An 18,237-nucleotide genomic window follows, 5' to 3' on the forward strand; every position below is an offset into this window, starting at 1 on the left:
CCAATATGAGAAGCATTCCAAATAAAGCCACTGCCGCGTGCCAAAATGTTAGCGTGGCTCACTGGCGCTGTGCTTTGGTGTTTGCAGTTCAGTCACATCGCCATCTGGGGCAGCATTTGCCTGTGGGTGGTGTTTTTTGCCATCTACTCGTCCCTGTGGCCCCTCATCCCTCTGGCCCCCGACATGTCGGGCGAGGTAAGCGTACACGCGCACACACACCTGCGTTACCTCACGAGTGACTCTGTGCGGCAGAGGCTCGCGAGCGCACCTTTGTAAGGAGAACCAGAGGCTCAACGCCTGTCAGAACTCCGGCTTGCGTTGCATAATGACTAAATTGGGCCAATTAGGAGTCTGTTTGTGTTACACCGGCCTCCCTCTGCACTGAGTATCCGCAGGTGACATTGAGACAGTGAGGCAGTCTGCCAGCAAAACAAATCCAGTTGAGGCGAGTAGCGCTTGTGTCGCATGAAGCAGACGACCCTGAAACTGTTTGCTTTTTTTTTTTTTAACGTTTTCCTCTTGTGACCATTGCGTCTTGTGTCTCCGGGCCACATCAACAACTGATGTTTCCCACTACATTCTTAGTTCTCATCACCATAAAGTAAAGTACCAAAATGCTGGCAGGAAGTTGCTCTACATATGCAGATTTCATTCTGTGCGCTGTTTATGACGCGTGGTGTGTTATTTTTTTTCCTTGCATGTTTATATATGGCTTATGCCAATAATGGTAAAAAGCATATATTTGGAGAGACATACAGCTTTTTTATTTTTTTTTTACTCAACTGCAGGGACATTTAGCAGTTTAAGTGGAGTGGAGGCCCTTTTTTTCAACCCAACCATGTTACTACTACAGTATATTGCACTTGATTTCAAAGCAAAACCAAAACCAAATTGACTATTAGAGATTTAAGGCACGAACCGTGGTAGGCTGGGTGTCACATAAATAACATTATGGATGATTCTCGATGATGCCATCTCCATGTAACACACGGTCGTCTTTATGTAGTTCTGTGCAGGGTACCTCATTAATCCACGTTAGAAACCTTCTACATTCTGTCGTTGGTGCTGTTTTAGTTAGTTTTGGAGTCAAACCACGATTATCAGCGAACTCTTTTTCCTGCAAGTGTCCGATGAGTGTATTTTCCCAGGAGACTGGCCTCGTGTGACCCAATAGCTGCACACGCACACACTAGCATACAGCTGTGTTTGTGTTGACTCTATACAGTAGTATTCCTTGCTCTGTGCTTTCAAGGGCGCACCGCAGCACTCCACTGAACGCACTAATGCTGTCCTGGGACAAGCTCATAACCTTACACAACAGATGACACCCCACCCCCCCCCCCCCCCCCCCCCGCCCCTCCTTTGCAATATATGCACCTCAACTTGGGGTACCAGCGCACGCACATCTTTCTTTCTTTGTATGAAACCTGAGACTGCATCACAGAGGAAGATCTTGCTTAAGACCTGGGACACACAATCTTTCACAAAGACCATCACCCCCAACCCCCCCCCGCCCTTGACGTCAACTTCAATCTGCATGTCTTCTGCCCTTGCCTCTACCTCCCTTCCTCAATGACTTGTTGGGTCAGCACGTTTTTCCTTCTTTGTCTACCCCCGCCTTTGACAAAAACAGCCCCAGGTTGCCAGAACTCTCCTCTCCTTTTTTTCATCCTCCATGTGGTGTCATGGTAACACATTCATCAATTTCAGGCATAATATTTTTGCTCTTGACAGGACATGTGCAGAATCCATCCGTCAAAATCGCACACACGTCAGATACCCCATACACACGCATACCCCAAATGTCGGACATGGATATCAAATAACAGATGAGATAATACAATTTCTGTAGAAACTGTATTATCTGAATGCTGAAAAGTAAATTGAATTGTTGAAATGTGAAATGTAAGACATGAAGTTGGAATAGTTTGAAGCGGTCAATAAATGCTGATGGGGGTGCTATCTCTGTGAAATGTCTCTTCATTTGGAGATTTAAGTAAAACTGTGGGACATTTGAGAATATGATAAATAGTTCTGGGCAGGTCCTAAATTAGTTGCAGGGTGGTTTTAATTGGTTGAGAAGTGTGGCTGGATGATATCCAGTAAATCTGTCCTATATCTCTTAGTCTGGGAATTCTATTGGAAAATGTGGAATAGTGGGAACAGTGGAAATGTAATGAATCATGCGAAGATGGAATGGTAGCCGGAATATTCTTGATTTGGAAGATAAAAAGAATGGTGAATGGTATGAAGCAGTTGAGAAATGTTGCAGGACAAAAAAGTGGGTGCCACAATCCAAATCCAAATTTTGGTGTAGAATAAATGTATATCTGAATGCTTTTCAGCACCAAAAATGTCCCGGGAGTTCATCATTATGGTTTATTTAGGACTGCATCATACCAAGTGCTGTTTCTAATCTTTTGACCCACTCACCTAGTTTAATAAAAACTGTTGTTTTTAGCTGGCACTGCAAAAGAAATCACCTTGTCATATTTGTGTGATGTTTTTCCACCCTTCTGCCTCTGCGGCGTTTGCATCGTCAGACTCTTTTCAGCCGCTCGACTGCACAATGAATAACAGACTGCATTGTACAGTTTGAGTGTCAAAACCCATCTTGGTCTTGTCTAAAAACTGCAAATCCCACTGCTGAGTTTCAAGTGTTGAAGGTGTTTTGTGTTTGTGTGTGTCTTTGTTGGTGAAAGCATGCAGAGAGGATGGACGAGTTGAGCAAGAAGGTCTCTGTTTGTTTTCCCCGCTGGAGCTCTTTTGTGGCATTATTGGCAGATTTGTCTGTGCTGGTGTTGTTTTAGGGGCTGGCCCGTGTCAACGAGGCTGTCAGTGCCGTGATGAAAAGGGAGCAGGAACTTTGTTTTCACTCTTTTTTTTTCACGTCACTGTTATTTGCTGTCTGTTCATCATCGCAGCCATTGAAGTTAATGATGCAGAAGCTGTTCATCTCTGCTTGAAGCCGTCGTCTGTGGGCTAAGGCAGCGGTCGCCAGCTATTTCGCGCTACGGTTTCACATACAGCAAAATTTGACAGACCGGCATACAGGGAGAAAAACAAAACAAAACAAATATACAAATTAAAGAACGCTTATCTTGCCTCATATGGGTGCCGTTGTTAAAATATGCCCACCTGAGTTACGTGTGTTTTATCTGAGTGCTTCAGCTTCTTCCCACATTCCAAAAATAAGCATTTCAAGTTCATGCCAATATTGTACAGTATCTGTACAATACACATACACTGATCCAACTTCACCAGCCTGACATGTATTGTACCTTTGGAGTAAGAGGAATGTCGGTTTGCCATTCGGCCAGCACCAAGTTACGAGCCACATTGCCCGCTTCGCTCCACACCGCTCGGCTGTGGCCGAGCCAGCATGCTCCTGTCAAGAAGCCACATTGAGAAAAGAGAATTCATTGATGGTAGTATCATTTAAGTTGTCCTGTCACAGTTGAGTTATTTGACTTCTTTAAAGTCACTTGATCTGGTATTGAACACCCAAGAGGTACACTGCATCAGTACGCGGTCACACTGCTTCAGTTTGCATTGGTTGATATCCACCAGACTCGCACATCTTCTTTATGTATGTATGGTCACCTTTTCCTTAGTATTCAGCCTGAGACATGGCGTACATGAAACGTCTTATGTCATAGGCTACATTTCAATAAAATGTGTGGCAGGACTGTTAGAAATGTCAGCAAAGACAAATTGTTACTCTAAAAAGTGTTAGACTTTCTTGAAACTCATACCATTTTCAAAGGAAAGACATGGTTTTGATCAATGTTTGAAGACTCTCAATCACCCTTTTTTGATTCTCGTTCTATTTTCGAGCAGCCAACCCACCGAAACTGACCAGTTCCGTGTCAAATTCGCTAACCTCCGACTTGGCAGCAGTCCGCGGTCTCTCAATCCACCGCCATCCATTGTTTGGGCACCCTGCTCATTTCTCCATCGACATGAACGTGAGTTGTGTGAATGGTTAATGGTCTCAACGTGTCCTGCGATTGACTGGGGACCAGTCCAGGGTGTTCCCCACATAGGCCCAAAGTCAATTACGGTAGGCTTCGGCTCATATGTTACCACTGATGAGAACAAGTAATAGAGAAAATGGATGACTGGAAGAATTGAGCATGGTGTTCATGCATGTGGTTACTCTCACCATGTGAATGTACTCGACAAGGACAAAAGCCTTGGGACACACCTCTTAATCAATACTGTATACAGTATTAATCAGTTTGAATTGGAGCCCCTAGTTTGCATTAAGTCTTCATTTTCCATCTGATCCAAAACATTTTGGGCACTTGTGCGATGCCAACTTTGTGGGAACAGCTTGGGCAAGAACATGTTTTCCAAACAACCCACACCAGTCAGCCAGTTTATTACTTTGTCCTGAAAGTGCAGCCCCCCCCCCCTCCCCCTTTCCATCCCACAGGACTCCTTTCGATGCCATCTAGCTCCCGAGGGCTGCCGCTGGTATGAGGCGTCATTCAGGCTCGCTCAAGACAAATGTTTGTTGTTGCTTTGTTTGCATTCTTTTACTGTTTATTTCGGTAAACTTGTCTTGTGGGTTCTGTTCTGTTGGATTTCAACATATAAATTGTTTTATATTGACATGTACTATTATTTTTTTAAAGCACCTCTTTTTAAAAAAAATATACTGGAATGAATCAGAAACACAGTGTAGTCATGATTAACCCTAGTGAGGATCAGGCGGTTCGGAAAATGGATGGATGGAAATTCTTTTAAAACAAAAAAAAAATAAAACAATGTACACTGTATACACCACAGTGTTCATGGAAAACATAAAAAGTGACATTTTGAACGGCTGTGCAGACAGTAAACAAACAATTAAAAAGGCCTATTGACAATTGTTTGACTGACTAAAAAAAATAGACTAAAAATGGACCTGTGGCCCATTTTGAGCCCCACCACTTAGGTTGGGAATGCCTGATTTAATCTGCTTTATTTTTCATGCTTTTCATAGGTTGACTTACACTATCAACTCCTGATTTATTTTTCAAAAGGCTCGTTGGACAGCTTAAACGTCGTCATTAAACTGTGACAAAGACTGGATGAGTGTAAAAGTAATGAAAGCAACTCACAAGAAAAACAGGCAACATTTTCACCCGTTTGTCTGTAATTTTGCCGTCTAATTTGGGTCCCCTCACCTTGTTATATGGTCGTGTGGCCGAGCCACACAGAAAAGCTTCATTCATCAGTTTATGCCATGAGCGGGGGGGACACTTTTTGATTTCCTGTCGTTTGGTGTTTCCTCCAGGCGCCGTGTTTTGTCACGCATCAAAGTCAATTTGCAGCTAATGGCCGGCCGATTAGCTCATTTGAGTCAAACGTGCCGCTTTGATACTTTTGACACTGATGGTGCGCGCGCGCGTGTGTGTGTGTGTGTCTCCTGGGGGCCCTCGTGTGTGTCACGTTACAGGAAGGGCACAACTGAGGGGGCCCCAGCAGTTTGAACAAGTGGCACATCACAATGCGAGGAGCGCAAAGTTGTGCACTTTGACACGCAATGACAGAACGTTTCAATGCAAGCGGCCCAAAGTAAACACGGTCTTGCACAGAAAGCTGAAAGACACATGACCCCCCCTCAAGCTCTCTCCTACAAAGACCCCCCTCCCAAAAAAAAAAAAAAAAACCTCCTGTATCTCCTCAATCACGTATGGATTTTAAATTAAAACACCACAGGAGCGATGTCTTGAAATGTTGATGTTTCTCAACATGATACACTGATAAACAAGTACTCAACTTTCGATTGTGCATGATTAAAATGGGGTCAAGTGAGGTAATTTTCCTCAAAAATGTTTCAACATTTTAATCATGCGCAACTGATGTACATGTCCAAATTAATTAAATGCAATGTAACCAAACCAAAGGGCTTTTTTTCGCCAGTATGAGCAAATATAAGATCCATCTTTGTACATTATTGACTTTAAGCGGAAGTCATAAGTGTGTTTCAAAAATCAAACATGAACAACTGTACCGTGTTGTTGGGGCCACACATAGTGTCGATACACTCTGGGTCTCAGAACATAGGACATTTTCATTGAAGACTTAAAGTGAGCATTTTTTGAAAAATTGGCTTTTTAATTCCGTGTACCTAAATACAGTGGTACCTTCTCCGCCTTTTATTTATTTTTGGGTTTGCGAGACAAAAAATTAATTATGACTGAGGTTCAGGTATGTTGGTTCTTAAGCTAAGTGAAGAAGTAAACTGCCCATGCATTTACTGAACTGGGCAAAATGAAAGCACATGCAAAGAGCATCTAGTAGACACGAACAATGAACTAATGAATGACTGCAGCTCCTGATGTCATTCGCTAGCCCATGCCCCTTAAAGGCATACATCAATGAACGCGCACGTGCACTTGTGACTTTCGGTTTAACACTTTTTTATTTCTTTACTTTCTCTTTTATCATGTTTTATTTTGTTTATCCAGCACCTTGGAGCCCCAATTTAAAATACTAGTTGGAGTTAGAGCTGATTGTCCATTACTTTACTTTGAAGTATTTTTTTTTTTCGTGGCCTTAAAACACCCAATGCGGTACAAAATACCGGTACAGGTAATGGTTTTATACTTTTGTCGTAGCCTAAAATTGCTCAGTACAGTCCAAAATTATTCTAATTGCATATTAAAAAAATAATCTTAAAACAGTTTGAAAAGTTCCGAGGTTGATCGAAATTTACCTTGTTGGTGCTGCATCAGCTCGCACCCATGAGCTATGATCTGTTCCAATTAGATGCCATAGATAAGGCTTTTACAAAAAAGAAAAAAAAAACTAGCAAACTGAACAAAAATACCAAGGTCGAGAGATGTGTTCACTCGCTCCACTAAAAACAACCAATTTTATAAATAGGCTTATACGACATATATAATTTGAAGTTACTCACTAGCCTGCTAACATGGCTGCCATGTCTGTCTGTACATTGTTTGGATGGGAGAGTCGCCCCTGCCAAAATGGCTGCCACTGCTTTTTAGCCTGCCCTCGTCGACCGTTATGTCTGTAAATCTGTGACATGGGAACAGCACAAATTGGAAACACGTGAACAGTCTCTGTCGGTTGATGGCACAGAAGCACTGTTTACTGGCGTTGTGGCAATTCTGGAACGAACCGACTTTGAAATGTACTTTACTGTATAGAGCAGGGGTGGGCAAACTGCGGCCCGCGGGCTGAATCCGGCCCGTTGGTCTTTTTAATCCGGCCCGCCGAAGGTCGTCTACAATTAAGGTTTGATGTGAATGATTGCATTCATTTCAATTGGACTTGTAACGACAGGCATTTCACCGCCAGGTGGCGCATTGGATCTTTTCGACCACCTAGGACCTCTGTATCGCTCTACTTCTACTGGTCTGATCACAACTCATCTGCAGCAATGCACAGGCTAAAATAGGTCATCAACAACACTGTCGTCATTTTAAAAAAGTATATTAATACAGTACGTTCATGCTTTTGTTCTGTTGATGTTTGATATGGACTGTCAACAAATGCAGGTTTTTTATTTTTTAATGTACCATAGCTCGTGCTGACCTGGCCCTTCTGTCAAATTTTAAAAGTCAATGCGGCCGCCGAGCCAAAAAGTTTGCCCACCCCTGGTATTGAGGGACGTTTTCAATGAATTGGACTCTATTTTCTGTCTGATGAATATGGGGTTCGTTGAATCCTGGTTCCACTGTATGTTTATATTTTAAAATACAGCTCAAATAGATAAAGATCTTGTGTCAATAATCTTACCACGGGGCCGCTGTATTTACCTGTAAAAAGAGAGCGAATTCCGTGGAAGCCAGCCTGCTGGATGTGCTTTCATGGCGCGTATCATTAAAAAGCCTCTCGGATTCAGGTGAAAGAGACACCTCAATCCCTCATAGGTACTTACTCCACCTGGGAGGCCCGAAGGGGCCTGCAGGAGTCCAGACAAAAGCATGGTATCATTTAGTCATGCTGGATTAGGACACTTACTTGGCTCCAACTCCTCTCAGCGTTTCCACAACACGACTGTTTGTTTTGTCGTGTATGCTTCTCATTAAGAGCCACTGAAGAGGATGATGAAGGCTGGCTGTTATCAGGTGTTGCTTCCTTCTAAGAGCTCTTCTACTTATCTGATGGCCTGCTAAGCTCTGTATTGTCTTACACTCACCTGTGTGTGTGTGTGTGTGTGTGTGTGTGTGTGTGTGTGTGTGTGTGTGTGTGTGTGTGTGTGTGTGTGTGTGTGTGTGTGTGTGTGTGTGTGTGTGTGTGTGTGTGTGCGTGTGTGTGTGTCAGGCGGAGATGATGTTCTCTTCAGGGTTCTTCTGGACAGGCCTGGTCTTCATCCCCATCACCTCTCTGGTCTTTGATGTGGCCTACAAAGTGTGAGTCTCCTCTCTGTCACTCTCTCATCTCTACACTTAAGGAAATTCCTCCTGAATCTCCTCCTATCACCACTTTCATGTTTGGCCTTCCATGAAAATTCTGGGATCCCCCCCCCCGCCCCCCAAGTTAGCATCTGGGCCAAATTACATTCTCATCATTGTGATTCTTACATGTGTAAATGTTGTCTGGTTACAGGGTGAAGAAAGTGTTTTTCAAGACGCTGGCGGATGAGGTGCAGGAGCTGGAGGCGTTGTCCAAAGACCCCGGAGCAGTAGTGCACGGGAAAAGGTATGCAACAACTCACCTTTACATCTTTTGACTGAGCAAAAACAAACAAAAAATAAATCGATAAAAACAGTACAAAGTCCACACATACACACATTTTTAGTTTTAACCTACTTCCTCCTGTAATAGACGTAGCGCCCTCCGTAGTCAAACGGAGCGTCATCAACTTAACCAAACAGTCAGGTTTACTTGACTTATCATAAAAAGCAGGTGGCAAGTGGCATTAGCTCAGTTGATAACTTCGGAGCCGATTTGAAACATTTTGCTAACCAAACCACCAGCACCCACTGAGCCAGGCAGACAGAATTCAAGTGGGGGGGACTTGTTGCATGTTGTAATTAAGTGCCATGCACACAAAGATCTTACTGTATATAAAGTTATGGCAATCAAGCCTTTACCTATGATAGTCATTTGTGTTTTGTTTTAAATTTGTTTTCCATAATTGATCGCTGTGTGCTATTTATCGCAGTTTTTTGTTTGTTTGTTTTGTTGTTGTTTTTTGTTAAAACTCAGTCAGGCATAAACCCCCTATAAGGCTTACAATAATTCCCTTTCCAAATCTTTTACAATTGTTGTTAATGTGCCTTTTCCAAATCAGTTTCTTAAGGCTTCTATTTGGTTGTAGGACCACCTGTTAAATTATTATTTTTTTAAATCTACACAATTTCCATTCAATGTTATATGTCCTTTTTCTATATGTCGTACGCCTTTACATACAAATACTAAATATGATCTTTTATGTTGCCCTGTCGTACGTACTATTAATGTGGCAGGTGACATGGGGTGAATCTAAAAATTGGTTTCATACTATTCTACTGCAATATTTGTTGTAAAGAATGAATAATAGTAATACTCAGACTTACTGTAATATTTTCTATTAACCTCTACTGGGCCTTGTTTATGTTTGCATTCGGAGCTCCTTTTGCTGGCAATGCTGCCTAATGACTTTTATAATATACCTTGGGGATCAAGACACTTGTCACACAGGAGCATTTTTTCTGCAATAAAAATAAAACATCCTTCGCAAGTTCCCATAAATGGGGGACAGTTGCAAGTTGCTTTGCTTTAACTTTTTGTCCAATTCATCCCAAACCAGCTCGATGGGGTTCTAGTGTGAAGACTGTGCCTATTTTGCTATTTTGCATTATTCGGAAACGTATTTTGTTTTGCGGGGTTTTTTTTTGTTTTGTGTTTTTTTATTTTTTATTTTTTTTACCTCTGGCAAATTATTCACTGAACTTGAAATGCGTGACCTTCAATTTAAAAAAAGAAAAAGGGAAAACTCGGCATTCTAGAATGTTTGTAGTATTGCAGCAGTTAATGTTCAATGCCATTACTGTAATATTACTTGGATATCATGAAGTTGTTGACAGTAGAAATTAATTTCAGTATTTTATCAATGGGCTAACTAGGAACTTATTTTAACCCCCAAAATACATTGAAATCAAAACAAAAGCTAAACCAATATATCTACAGCCCATTTAATTTAATGGGTTTTAAAGTCAAAGCATAATAATAATGAACTATTCAAGATATCAATCATAACAATATTGTTGTAAATGTAATGTAAAACATTGATACTGTCTTATGGTCTTCCAAAATATTGAAAAACGAAAATTATGCTACTGTATGTGGCTAATAATATAGTATGCCGAAAGATTTTTAAGTGAGAACACGCTTTCTCTCAACTTTTCAGTGCGATAAAAATGACACTTAATCATAAGCAGATGAAAAGACAAATATTTTTTCAAGAAAAAAACGGTGACACGAGGCTCAAGAATGATTGGATTTGTGCGAGCTGTCCCTGTTCCAGGGCAATCGGCAGACTCTCGTAGAACTCTTCAAATTGCACTTACATCCATCGGGTTGGATTGCTCTTTAATCCACCTCTATTGACTGTAATATCAGCAATCACGTTGCCGAACATGCTGATTGTCATCGCGTGAGCCGTGCACTGCTGTCCTACAATGGCAGTGGAGTAAAGGGGGGCGGGGGAGGAAACGCAGCTGTCTGGGCTGCGAGGCCTACAGCGCCCATTAGCATGAAGCGGATCCGTGTGAGATCTCCTGCTGGCTGAAAGTGATCCCTCGGCCTGGCTGCTGTCCCAGACCCGCGCACTCGCACACACACACACATCACACACGTGCAGAAAAATGTGTAACACACACTTTAAGAAAAACGTCAAAGTGTGAGCGGACAAACATTTGTTAGCTTTACATGAATTCCTTCGCCGCTTTCCAGCTGCTTCACATATTTTGCACACTTTGTGTCTCGGCCACTTTGTCTCTCGACGTGGAGCCGGAGCCAGCAGGTAGAGGTGCTTGATGAATGCCTCGTTAAATCAGCCTGTGGCTCTCAGCATGCGCATAACACACTGGCTGACTGTATGTGCTTGTGTGTGGCCGTGTGTGTGTGTGTGTGTGTGTGTGTGTGTGTGTGTGTGTGTGTGTGTGTGTCTCTCTCTCTCTGGTGTGTTTATGTGCAGCTTGACGGAAAGGGCCCAGCTCCTGAAAAACGTCTTCAAGAAGAGCACTGTGAGTCTGTACCGCTCGGAGTCCATGCAGCAGAACCTGCTACGTGAGTTACTCAACATTCTGGTCTTTCTCTGGTATAATTTCCTTTTTCATGGAAAAGTCCAAGCAAAGCAAAGTGGGCTACACGCATTGTTTTTATTTTTTAACTTTTAAAATATGAGAGACCCAATTCAAAATGAGGCACGTGTTCTCACTGCTCTGTGTGTGTGTGGTGTACTCAAGATGACCAACACAGCACACCACACACATCAGCATATCCCCCGACAATGTTCCAAACCAGATGGCAGTTGTAGTACCAAGGCTGACCCGTGAGAGGCAGCCTTGTACCAAAGGCCATCCAAAATGCCAGAAAATAGTGATAATTGACTTTTTTGAGGAACGAGACATCACATTGTTTGCTTTGTGTCGTGGGTCAATGTTTAAAAGACAAGTAAGAGAGAAAAAAAGCCCTATTAGTACTGTAATGCTCTTGCGTGTGAGCAAGGAGAGTTACCGTTTACGCTTTGTGTCTGCCTCAATTTCCGTTTTAATGAAACAAAACCAAAAAAAAACAAGCAGGTGTGTGTGTGTGCGTGTGCGTGTGCGTGTGTGTGTGTGTGTGATAGAAAAACATTGTACAAAAACTCAGGTGAATGCAGTTTTCATCCTGATTCGTGCTCTTTATATTTAACTCATTCACTCCCAAAGACGTTTTAAAACGTCTTTTCAGACTTGGTCTAGAATTGGCTGGTACTGGATGAGTTAAATATACATCACAACAAACAATAAAATGAAAGAAACAAGACTTCACCTTTGGTATTCAGTAGTTGGTTTTACATTACTACCACTCGTCTTCCACCTCGTTTTAGTTTTTACATGTCAGCAAAACTCAGGTATCACGTTGGCAGGCGTGGGTTTGATTTTCTTTCTTTGGTGCGTTGTCTCCTCTGTTTGATCATTTTGTTTCTGTTTGTCTCATAGGTGGGGATGAGGCACTTGTTGTGTGATTGTTTTGAGTACTTAAACCTCATCTTTTAAAGCCTCCGTCCCCTGCTTTCATAGCTCCTCAAAAGACCAATAGTTGTTCCTCCTTCCATCTTTTTTTTTTCTCTGCTTATTTTTCCTTCCCCCTCGTTTGACTGCTGTGTCCTCAATTAGCAAGAGCGCGGCAATTTGTAAAATGATGAAATGCTGCATTGTTATCCCCCCCCCCCCCCCCCCACCACAACGCACTCGCCACAGCGCACTCCTTTGAGTTGGCCTGCAGGTACTGAGCGGCTCTTTGGACATGCGAAGGTGAGACTGTTAGGAACCATTAGCTTCGATGACACTTACGGTAGTTATTTTGGTATGCCTTTAAAATTTTGTTCAGGAGTATACTCTTTGTTTATCACTGTAAATTTCATCAGGGCAGCCACTCAGTTCAGATTTATGTGCGAATGCTAAATCCAAGCCTTTTTTTTTTTTTTGGTAAGCATGAGCATGACTCAGCTCAAAATTCTCACACACTGCCCCAAAATCAAAACACAAACAATTGTTTGTTAGCTCAAACATATTTTGTGGGCGTAAGTAATTATCCGTTGTGTTGCAATACTCTTTTTGTCTTGGATGATGTGAGTTTGGCCAAGAGCTAGTAGCGTCTCGTCAGCTTCAAATTAAGCAGCTCGGCCGTCCTCTTCTCGTGAAAATCATCTGAAGGCTTCTTGTTCATGGAGTTATTTTTAGTGTGCATCAAAATAAAATACATAAAGAGTCAAGTTTTCTCCGGTTACTCCAGTTTTTTCCTGCATTTAAAAAAATGCATTTTAGGTTAATTGAAGACCCAACATTGTTCTAGGGTTTGAATGGGAATAATTGTCTGTGTGTGCCCTGCGTTTTAATGTCAACCATTCAAGGGTGTTTCCAGTCTTTTGCCTTTAAGTCAGCTGTGATAGCACGCAGCTCACCTGCAAATCTCAAAGAGGACTCTAAATGTCTGGAAAATGGATAAAAGTATTTTTTTTCATTGACTCCATATTAATTTCATTTTGGATCAAGAACCCCCCCCCCCCCCATTAATGCTTGTTTGTTTTGTCATTTAAAGTCATTATCGTAACTTCCTTCAATGTTTAACTCATTTTCTTCCGTTGGGCAGATGGCTACGCCTTTTCCCAAGACGAGAACGGAGTGGTGTCACAGTCGGAGGTGATCCGAGCGTACGACACCACCAAGCAGAGGACCAGAGAGTGGTGAGCGACGGCCGTTCTGAAGCAGGAAGAGCTCTTCGCACTTTCTTCTTTTTGGGAATTTTTAGTTCTCTTAACATGACCGCGTACAGACAAGAATGGAATCATATATTCTTTTGCGAAAGGGAACAAAGGAATTGCGTTCTATTATTGAGCACGGTGCTTTTCTTCGCAAAACCGAGCGGGGCGTCTCTTCAGTCTTCAGTTAATGAGAAAATGAAAGCGGTTCTTAGCGCTAAACCAAAACCACAAAAATAATTGCAGCCAATTAAAACTGTTTATTGTGAAGTTTAACAATCCACAAAGCCAAGATTTGAAGTGGCGTCAGATTGCCAAAGAGCAGTCGTAAATACAATCTTCCAAGTACTCGTGAATTCGGAAAACACGTTGTGAGCACCGCTCTCCTTTTAATGACTTTTTTTTTCTTTTCTTTTTTAAAGCAGCAAATGTACCATGTCGTGTGTAAAAGCCTTACATCTGCATCATGCCTTCACAAAACAAATCCTTTTTAGTTCCTCACGTAATGTAGACAGCGTGCCTGCTTTTAGTTTGTGGCCTAGTTGGGTTTCCACCTTTTTGACTCCAAGCCCCTGATGGACGAGCGCATTCCACACGTCACAATCACAAAGTTGCCTACGTTTCCATCACGGAGGAACGGGCTCGCGTCACAGATAGCTGTCGAGGCACACACATTGAGGAAAATTAAATAGATACCTAAAAAAATATGGAGAGATAGAGAGAATACATGCATATTCCTGACAGCGGTGATCGCGTTTCCCCGACAACAGAGATTTGAACCCTTCCGACATAAGTGCCATTAGCTTCAAAGAGAGAGAAATATTAACCCAGGACACCCCACACCAGTATCAAAACAATGTTGTCTCTATAGTTATTCTTTTGTGGATTTGTATTTTTATATTTGGAGATGTACACATTTTGCATTGACTGGCTTTGTAAAACTGATCGTCTGCAACTTTTGTCCACCGCTGGGGACGGAGCCAATGAGGACACTGAGCTTTCTTAAACGTCTCGTTTCTGTAACCTTCATATTGTTACTGCTTGATTTATTGATAACTGGACTTAATACTTCATGTCTGTGCGATGGCTTTCTTCTCCCTATGGGAGATCTGACTTTTGACTGTGGTAGTTGGGTGGAAGTGTGTTGGGTTGATGCCTGCATGTGCACGTGGCGTATGATGTGAGTGAGCGTATGTGTGACCTCCTGTGTTCATTTTTGTGTGCATTGCATGTCTGTCTACTACGCAGGAATATGAAAGCCTCACTGAAAAGAAAAGGATAGTTATGAGGAACATATATTATTACAATGAAGCCGGACTTGCTGAGTGAAATAAGTCAGAATGTTGCAAAAATTCTGCAACTTCAGTCCTGCGGCGACTTAGAACGCGCGCTAGTCTGTCACGAATGTGTCGCACGAGTAAAGTCGTACAAAATAATTTTGGCGCATATTAATGTGGAAAGACACCTCGAGGCCATCAATGTGAAACATGCCACGATAAGTTAGCATCACGACATCTTGCGCTGCGCAAACTGGTTCGTTGCGCGCCGTTGAACCCTTCTAAACCTTCGCATGCGAGGAATGTCGCGAACTGAAGACCCTCTCAAAAGTACAAAGTGGTATCGTTTTTGAGGGAAAAGTAAGTCGTAACATTACAGAATAAGTTTTCTTCACCCCCCCCCCCCCCCCAAAAAAGTTGAACTTTACAAGAAATTGTCTTATTTTAACAGGAAAACTTCATATGACAAGACATATTTGCAACGATCCCGAATAAGGTTGTAATGCCACAGAAAATTGGAGACTAAACGTTTCGAGAATACAGTTGTGATATCAAGGCAGTGAACTCGTAAAATGATATAAAAATGGGGTAGGGGGTTGATAAGGGGTAGGACCAGATAAGTTACTTACTTCTTCCTACTCCCTTGAGCATACAACCGTGATGATGTGTGTTTTCTTCTTTTATCTACTTTCTAATTTTCCTTACATAATTTTTGTTTGACCTTTGTCAACCTGTTACTGTGTATACTATATATGCTCAATAAACAATAAACAAACAAAACAAACAAAAAAGTCCTAACATCACAGGAATGAAACTGACTAGAATTTACATGGGAGATTGTTTTTTCCAATACTGTCTTGTAAAAATGACTTTTTCCCTGAAGTAATGCTTGCAAAATTAAGATTTTTTTTTCAGTAAATTTGAACAATTTCGCCCCCCCAAAAAATGACCATATTCTCATACGAAAAATACCAGCTCGTAACTTATATGACTTTATTTCCATAAAATTCCGAAATAACTTTTTTCTTAATTATCAGACTGTCATAAAATGTGGTCATTCATATCCATTCATGATTCCAATCAGGTAAAATTAGGATTTGAGTCGCATAAAATGCGGATTTAATTTTCATGAGATTGAATTTTTCTTTTCAGTGTGGCCCTAATACCTCTTTGTAGTCCTCTACGTAAGATGACGAGTTCTTTCCCCTGGAGTGTTTCTTAAGTACGAATGTTTGTTTGTCTATATATAAATGTGCGTGTTGATGCGAGCCTATACGTGGTCCACGTGCACGAGCTCAGCTTTAGCTGCGATGTCCTCCCGTGTGCTGATGCATGGCCCGTGTGGATGGGATTGTTTGCGTGTATTGTCGACTTTTTGATTTGTGCGAGATCCCGACGCTCCACGGGCTTCGACCGAAAGTGTCACACGATGATGCACTCTCGATGTAACTTTTTTTCCCCCGTCACGGTTACTGTCCCTTTTTGGGTTCAACGATGTTTGTGACTCGCTTCACCTGAAAGCTTGAATTGCTTTGAAGTTGTCAATTGTACTCTGAATGTGAACGTTGTTGTGTGCATTTGAAATTGTTTTTTTTTTAATCTAAGTTGTGCACTGCATGAGTGGATAACACAAACCTGTACCACTTCACTTTACAAGATGGGGGAAAAAAAACTTGATTTACTTGATTTAACTTTTCTTTATTTTGATGATTGTTGTGCATGTTGGGACTGCAAATGTATAAGTGTTGTCTTTTACAGTCTGCGAAGGACAACTGAAATAAACTTTACATTCATGGAGGAACAACTGCCAACCCTTCCGTTGTTTTTTTTTTTTGGGAAGGGGGGGGGGTTGTTATTGTTATTATGTAAGTGCACTTGAACGGTGACAGAGAGGATATTCAGGAATAAACAGGAAAAGGCGGACGGACTCTCCGGTGGTTGGAGATGGCCCCAAATATTTCCGTTACACCGATAAACATGGATATATTGTTTCCAAGTCCACTGCAGTTTTATGTTTTACTAAATGAGTTGAGACTTTTGGCTTTGTTTAATCATTTTGCACTCTGATGACACTCTTGCCCCATGTGGCCCTGTCTGAGATGATCAAGATGCTTTTAGGTAAGCCATTTGTTATTGCTAATGCCGATGAAGGGTGAGGAACGTTTTCCCTATCAGGGGCCATTTCAGTTTTTTATAAAGACGAGGGCCAAACCAAATCACTGAAAAAAAAAACTATGATGCAACAATCAGACAAATGTTTATTATTTATCATATGAGCATTTGTAAGTTACATGATTTGGGGATCTTAGAACAGTTTTTAGAATTCCACAATCTGGATGTGCTCAAATTCTCTCATAGAGATTGTGCATAGAGGTTTTAAGTAAGGACTGCGTTTTTTTTTAATGATTGCTTGATGAATTACTGAAACCAATGTAGCAGGAGTCAACTATTTTTTTTATAGAACTTGGAATCGGACATGCACATCAATTTCTTCCTGATGATTTTTTTATTATTAATAATAATCTGACAATATTATAATACGTAATATAGTCACATATTTAAAAATATTTTTTTTCTGAAACGTCATAGCTCACAACACATGGTAAAATTCCTATTGCGCAAGCTTTTATAGGCCAAACTTAAAAGCAAAATTTTAAAAAATCTCAAAAACCTGATGTGCTTGCGAAAAAGTTGATTTTTTTTTTTAATCACTCATTTAGGGACACAGAAAGCGTACAGAAAGCTATCTGATTAAAATGTGCTGTTGACCAGTGTAATTTCTGAGCAACAACCGTAACACTTTGAAATAAATCTTTATATCTTTTATGATTTTGTGTAAAATATTCACCTTAATCGAATTTGATGGTTGCAGGATGGTGAACGAATGGTCAGCATTTCTTCCGACAGTCAAGAGAACTTGGGTTGGATTGCTAATTGTCTCCCCTCTGTGCTTCTGTGAGTATTCTCCCTCATTCCACAACCATGCCGGTTGGGTTGATTGGTGTCATAAAAGACACATTTCAAATCCTTCCGGATTCTTCCGAAGTTCACATCATGGCCATCTTGATGTTGTCCACATCTTCGAAATGGTTGATGACTCCCTTGAGCTTGGGAAAGCGGAAAAAGCCTCACGGTGCCATAGCCAGCACGGTGGTCTCCTATGTTCTTCTCGGCCAGCAAGTGTTACATGCTCAGGTCAAACTGAACCTCTCTGCAGGATCTTTTTGCACACGTGCTCGTTGGCCGACAGATCCATATTGAAGGCAAAGATTCATGTAGTCTTTTGGGGGGGTTGAAAAATATATCCTTTGTGACGCTAGTCCTGGAACTTTTTCTGTCACATCTCGTATGTGCACTAAGAGAGACCATTCCAGCCAGGGATAGGCTTTCACTCCTGTGACCCTAATGAGCAGAAATGCTACAGAAAATGGATGAATGCTTGTCATCCTTATGTGGCTGAATTGAAAGTTTGCAAATTATCCATTCATGCATCCATTTTCCGGTCCGCTTTATCCTCACAAGTGTCGCGGGGCGCCCTGTAGCCTA

The 18,237-nt window shown here is 41.6% G+C and overlaps 1 protein-coding gene across 5 annotated transcripts in view; it reads left to right on the top strand.

The window, feature by feature from the left end:
- atp8a1 (ATPase phospholipid transporting 8A1) overlaps positions 1-16,502 on the top strand; it is a 122,182-nt gene extending 105,680 nt beyond the window's left edge. For 4 of the 5 annotated variants that reach the window (XM_086132903.1, XM_086132897.1, XM_086132909.1 and 1 more), the window contains 5 exons: positions 88-195; positions 8,284-8,372; positions 8,569-8,661; positions 11,144-11,235; positions 13,306-16,502. In XM_086132903.1, the coding sequence (XP_085989029.1) occupies positions 88-195; positions 8,284-8,372; positions 8,569-8,661; positions 11,144-11,235; positions 13,306-13,403 (480 nt within the window). In that variant the 3' untranslated portion in view covers positions 13,404-16,502. Of the gene's footprint in view, positions 1-87; positions 196-8,283; positions 8,373-8,568; positions 8,662-11,143; positions 11,236-12,152; positions 12,468-13,305 lie in introns of all 5 variants that reach the window. The other variant, XR_015103202.1, reaches the window with a different exon arrangement.
- The last annotated feature ends 1,735 nt before the right edge of the window (positions 16,503-18,237 follow it).

This window comes from Hippocampus guttulatus, chromosome 2 (genome assembly GCF_054856545.1).
Source record: "Hippocampus guttulatus isolate MCC_2025c chromosome 2, RoL_Hgut_1.0, whole genome shotgun sequence".
Taxonomy (NCBI): domain Eukaryota; kingdom Metazoa; phylum Chordata; class Actinopteri; order Syngnathiformes; family Syngnathidae; genus Hippocampus; species Hippocampus guttulatus.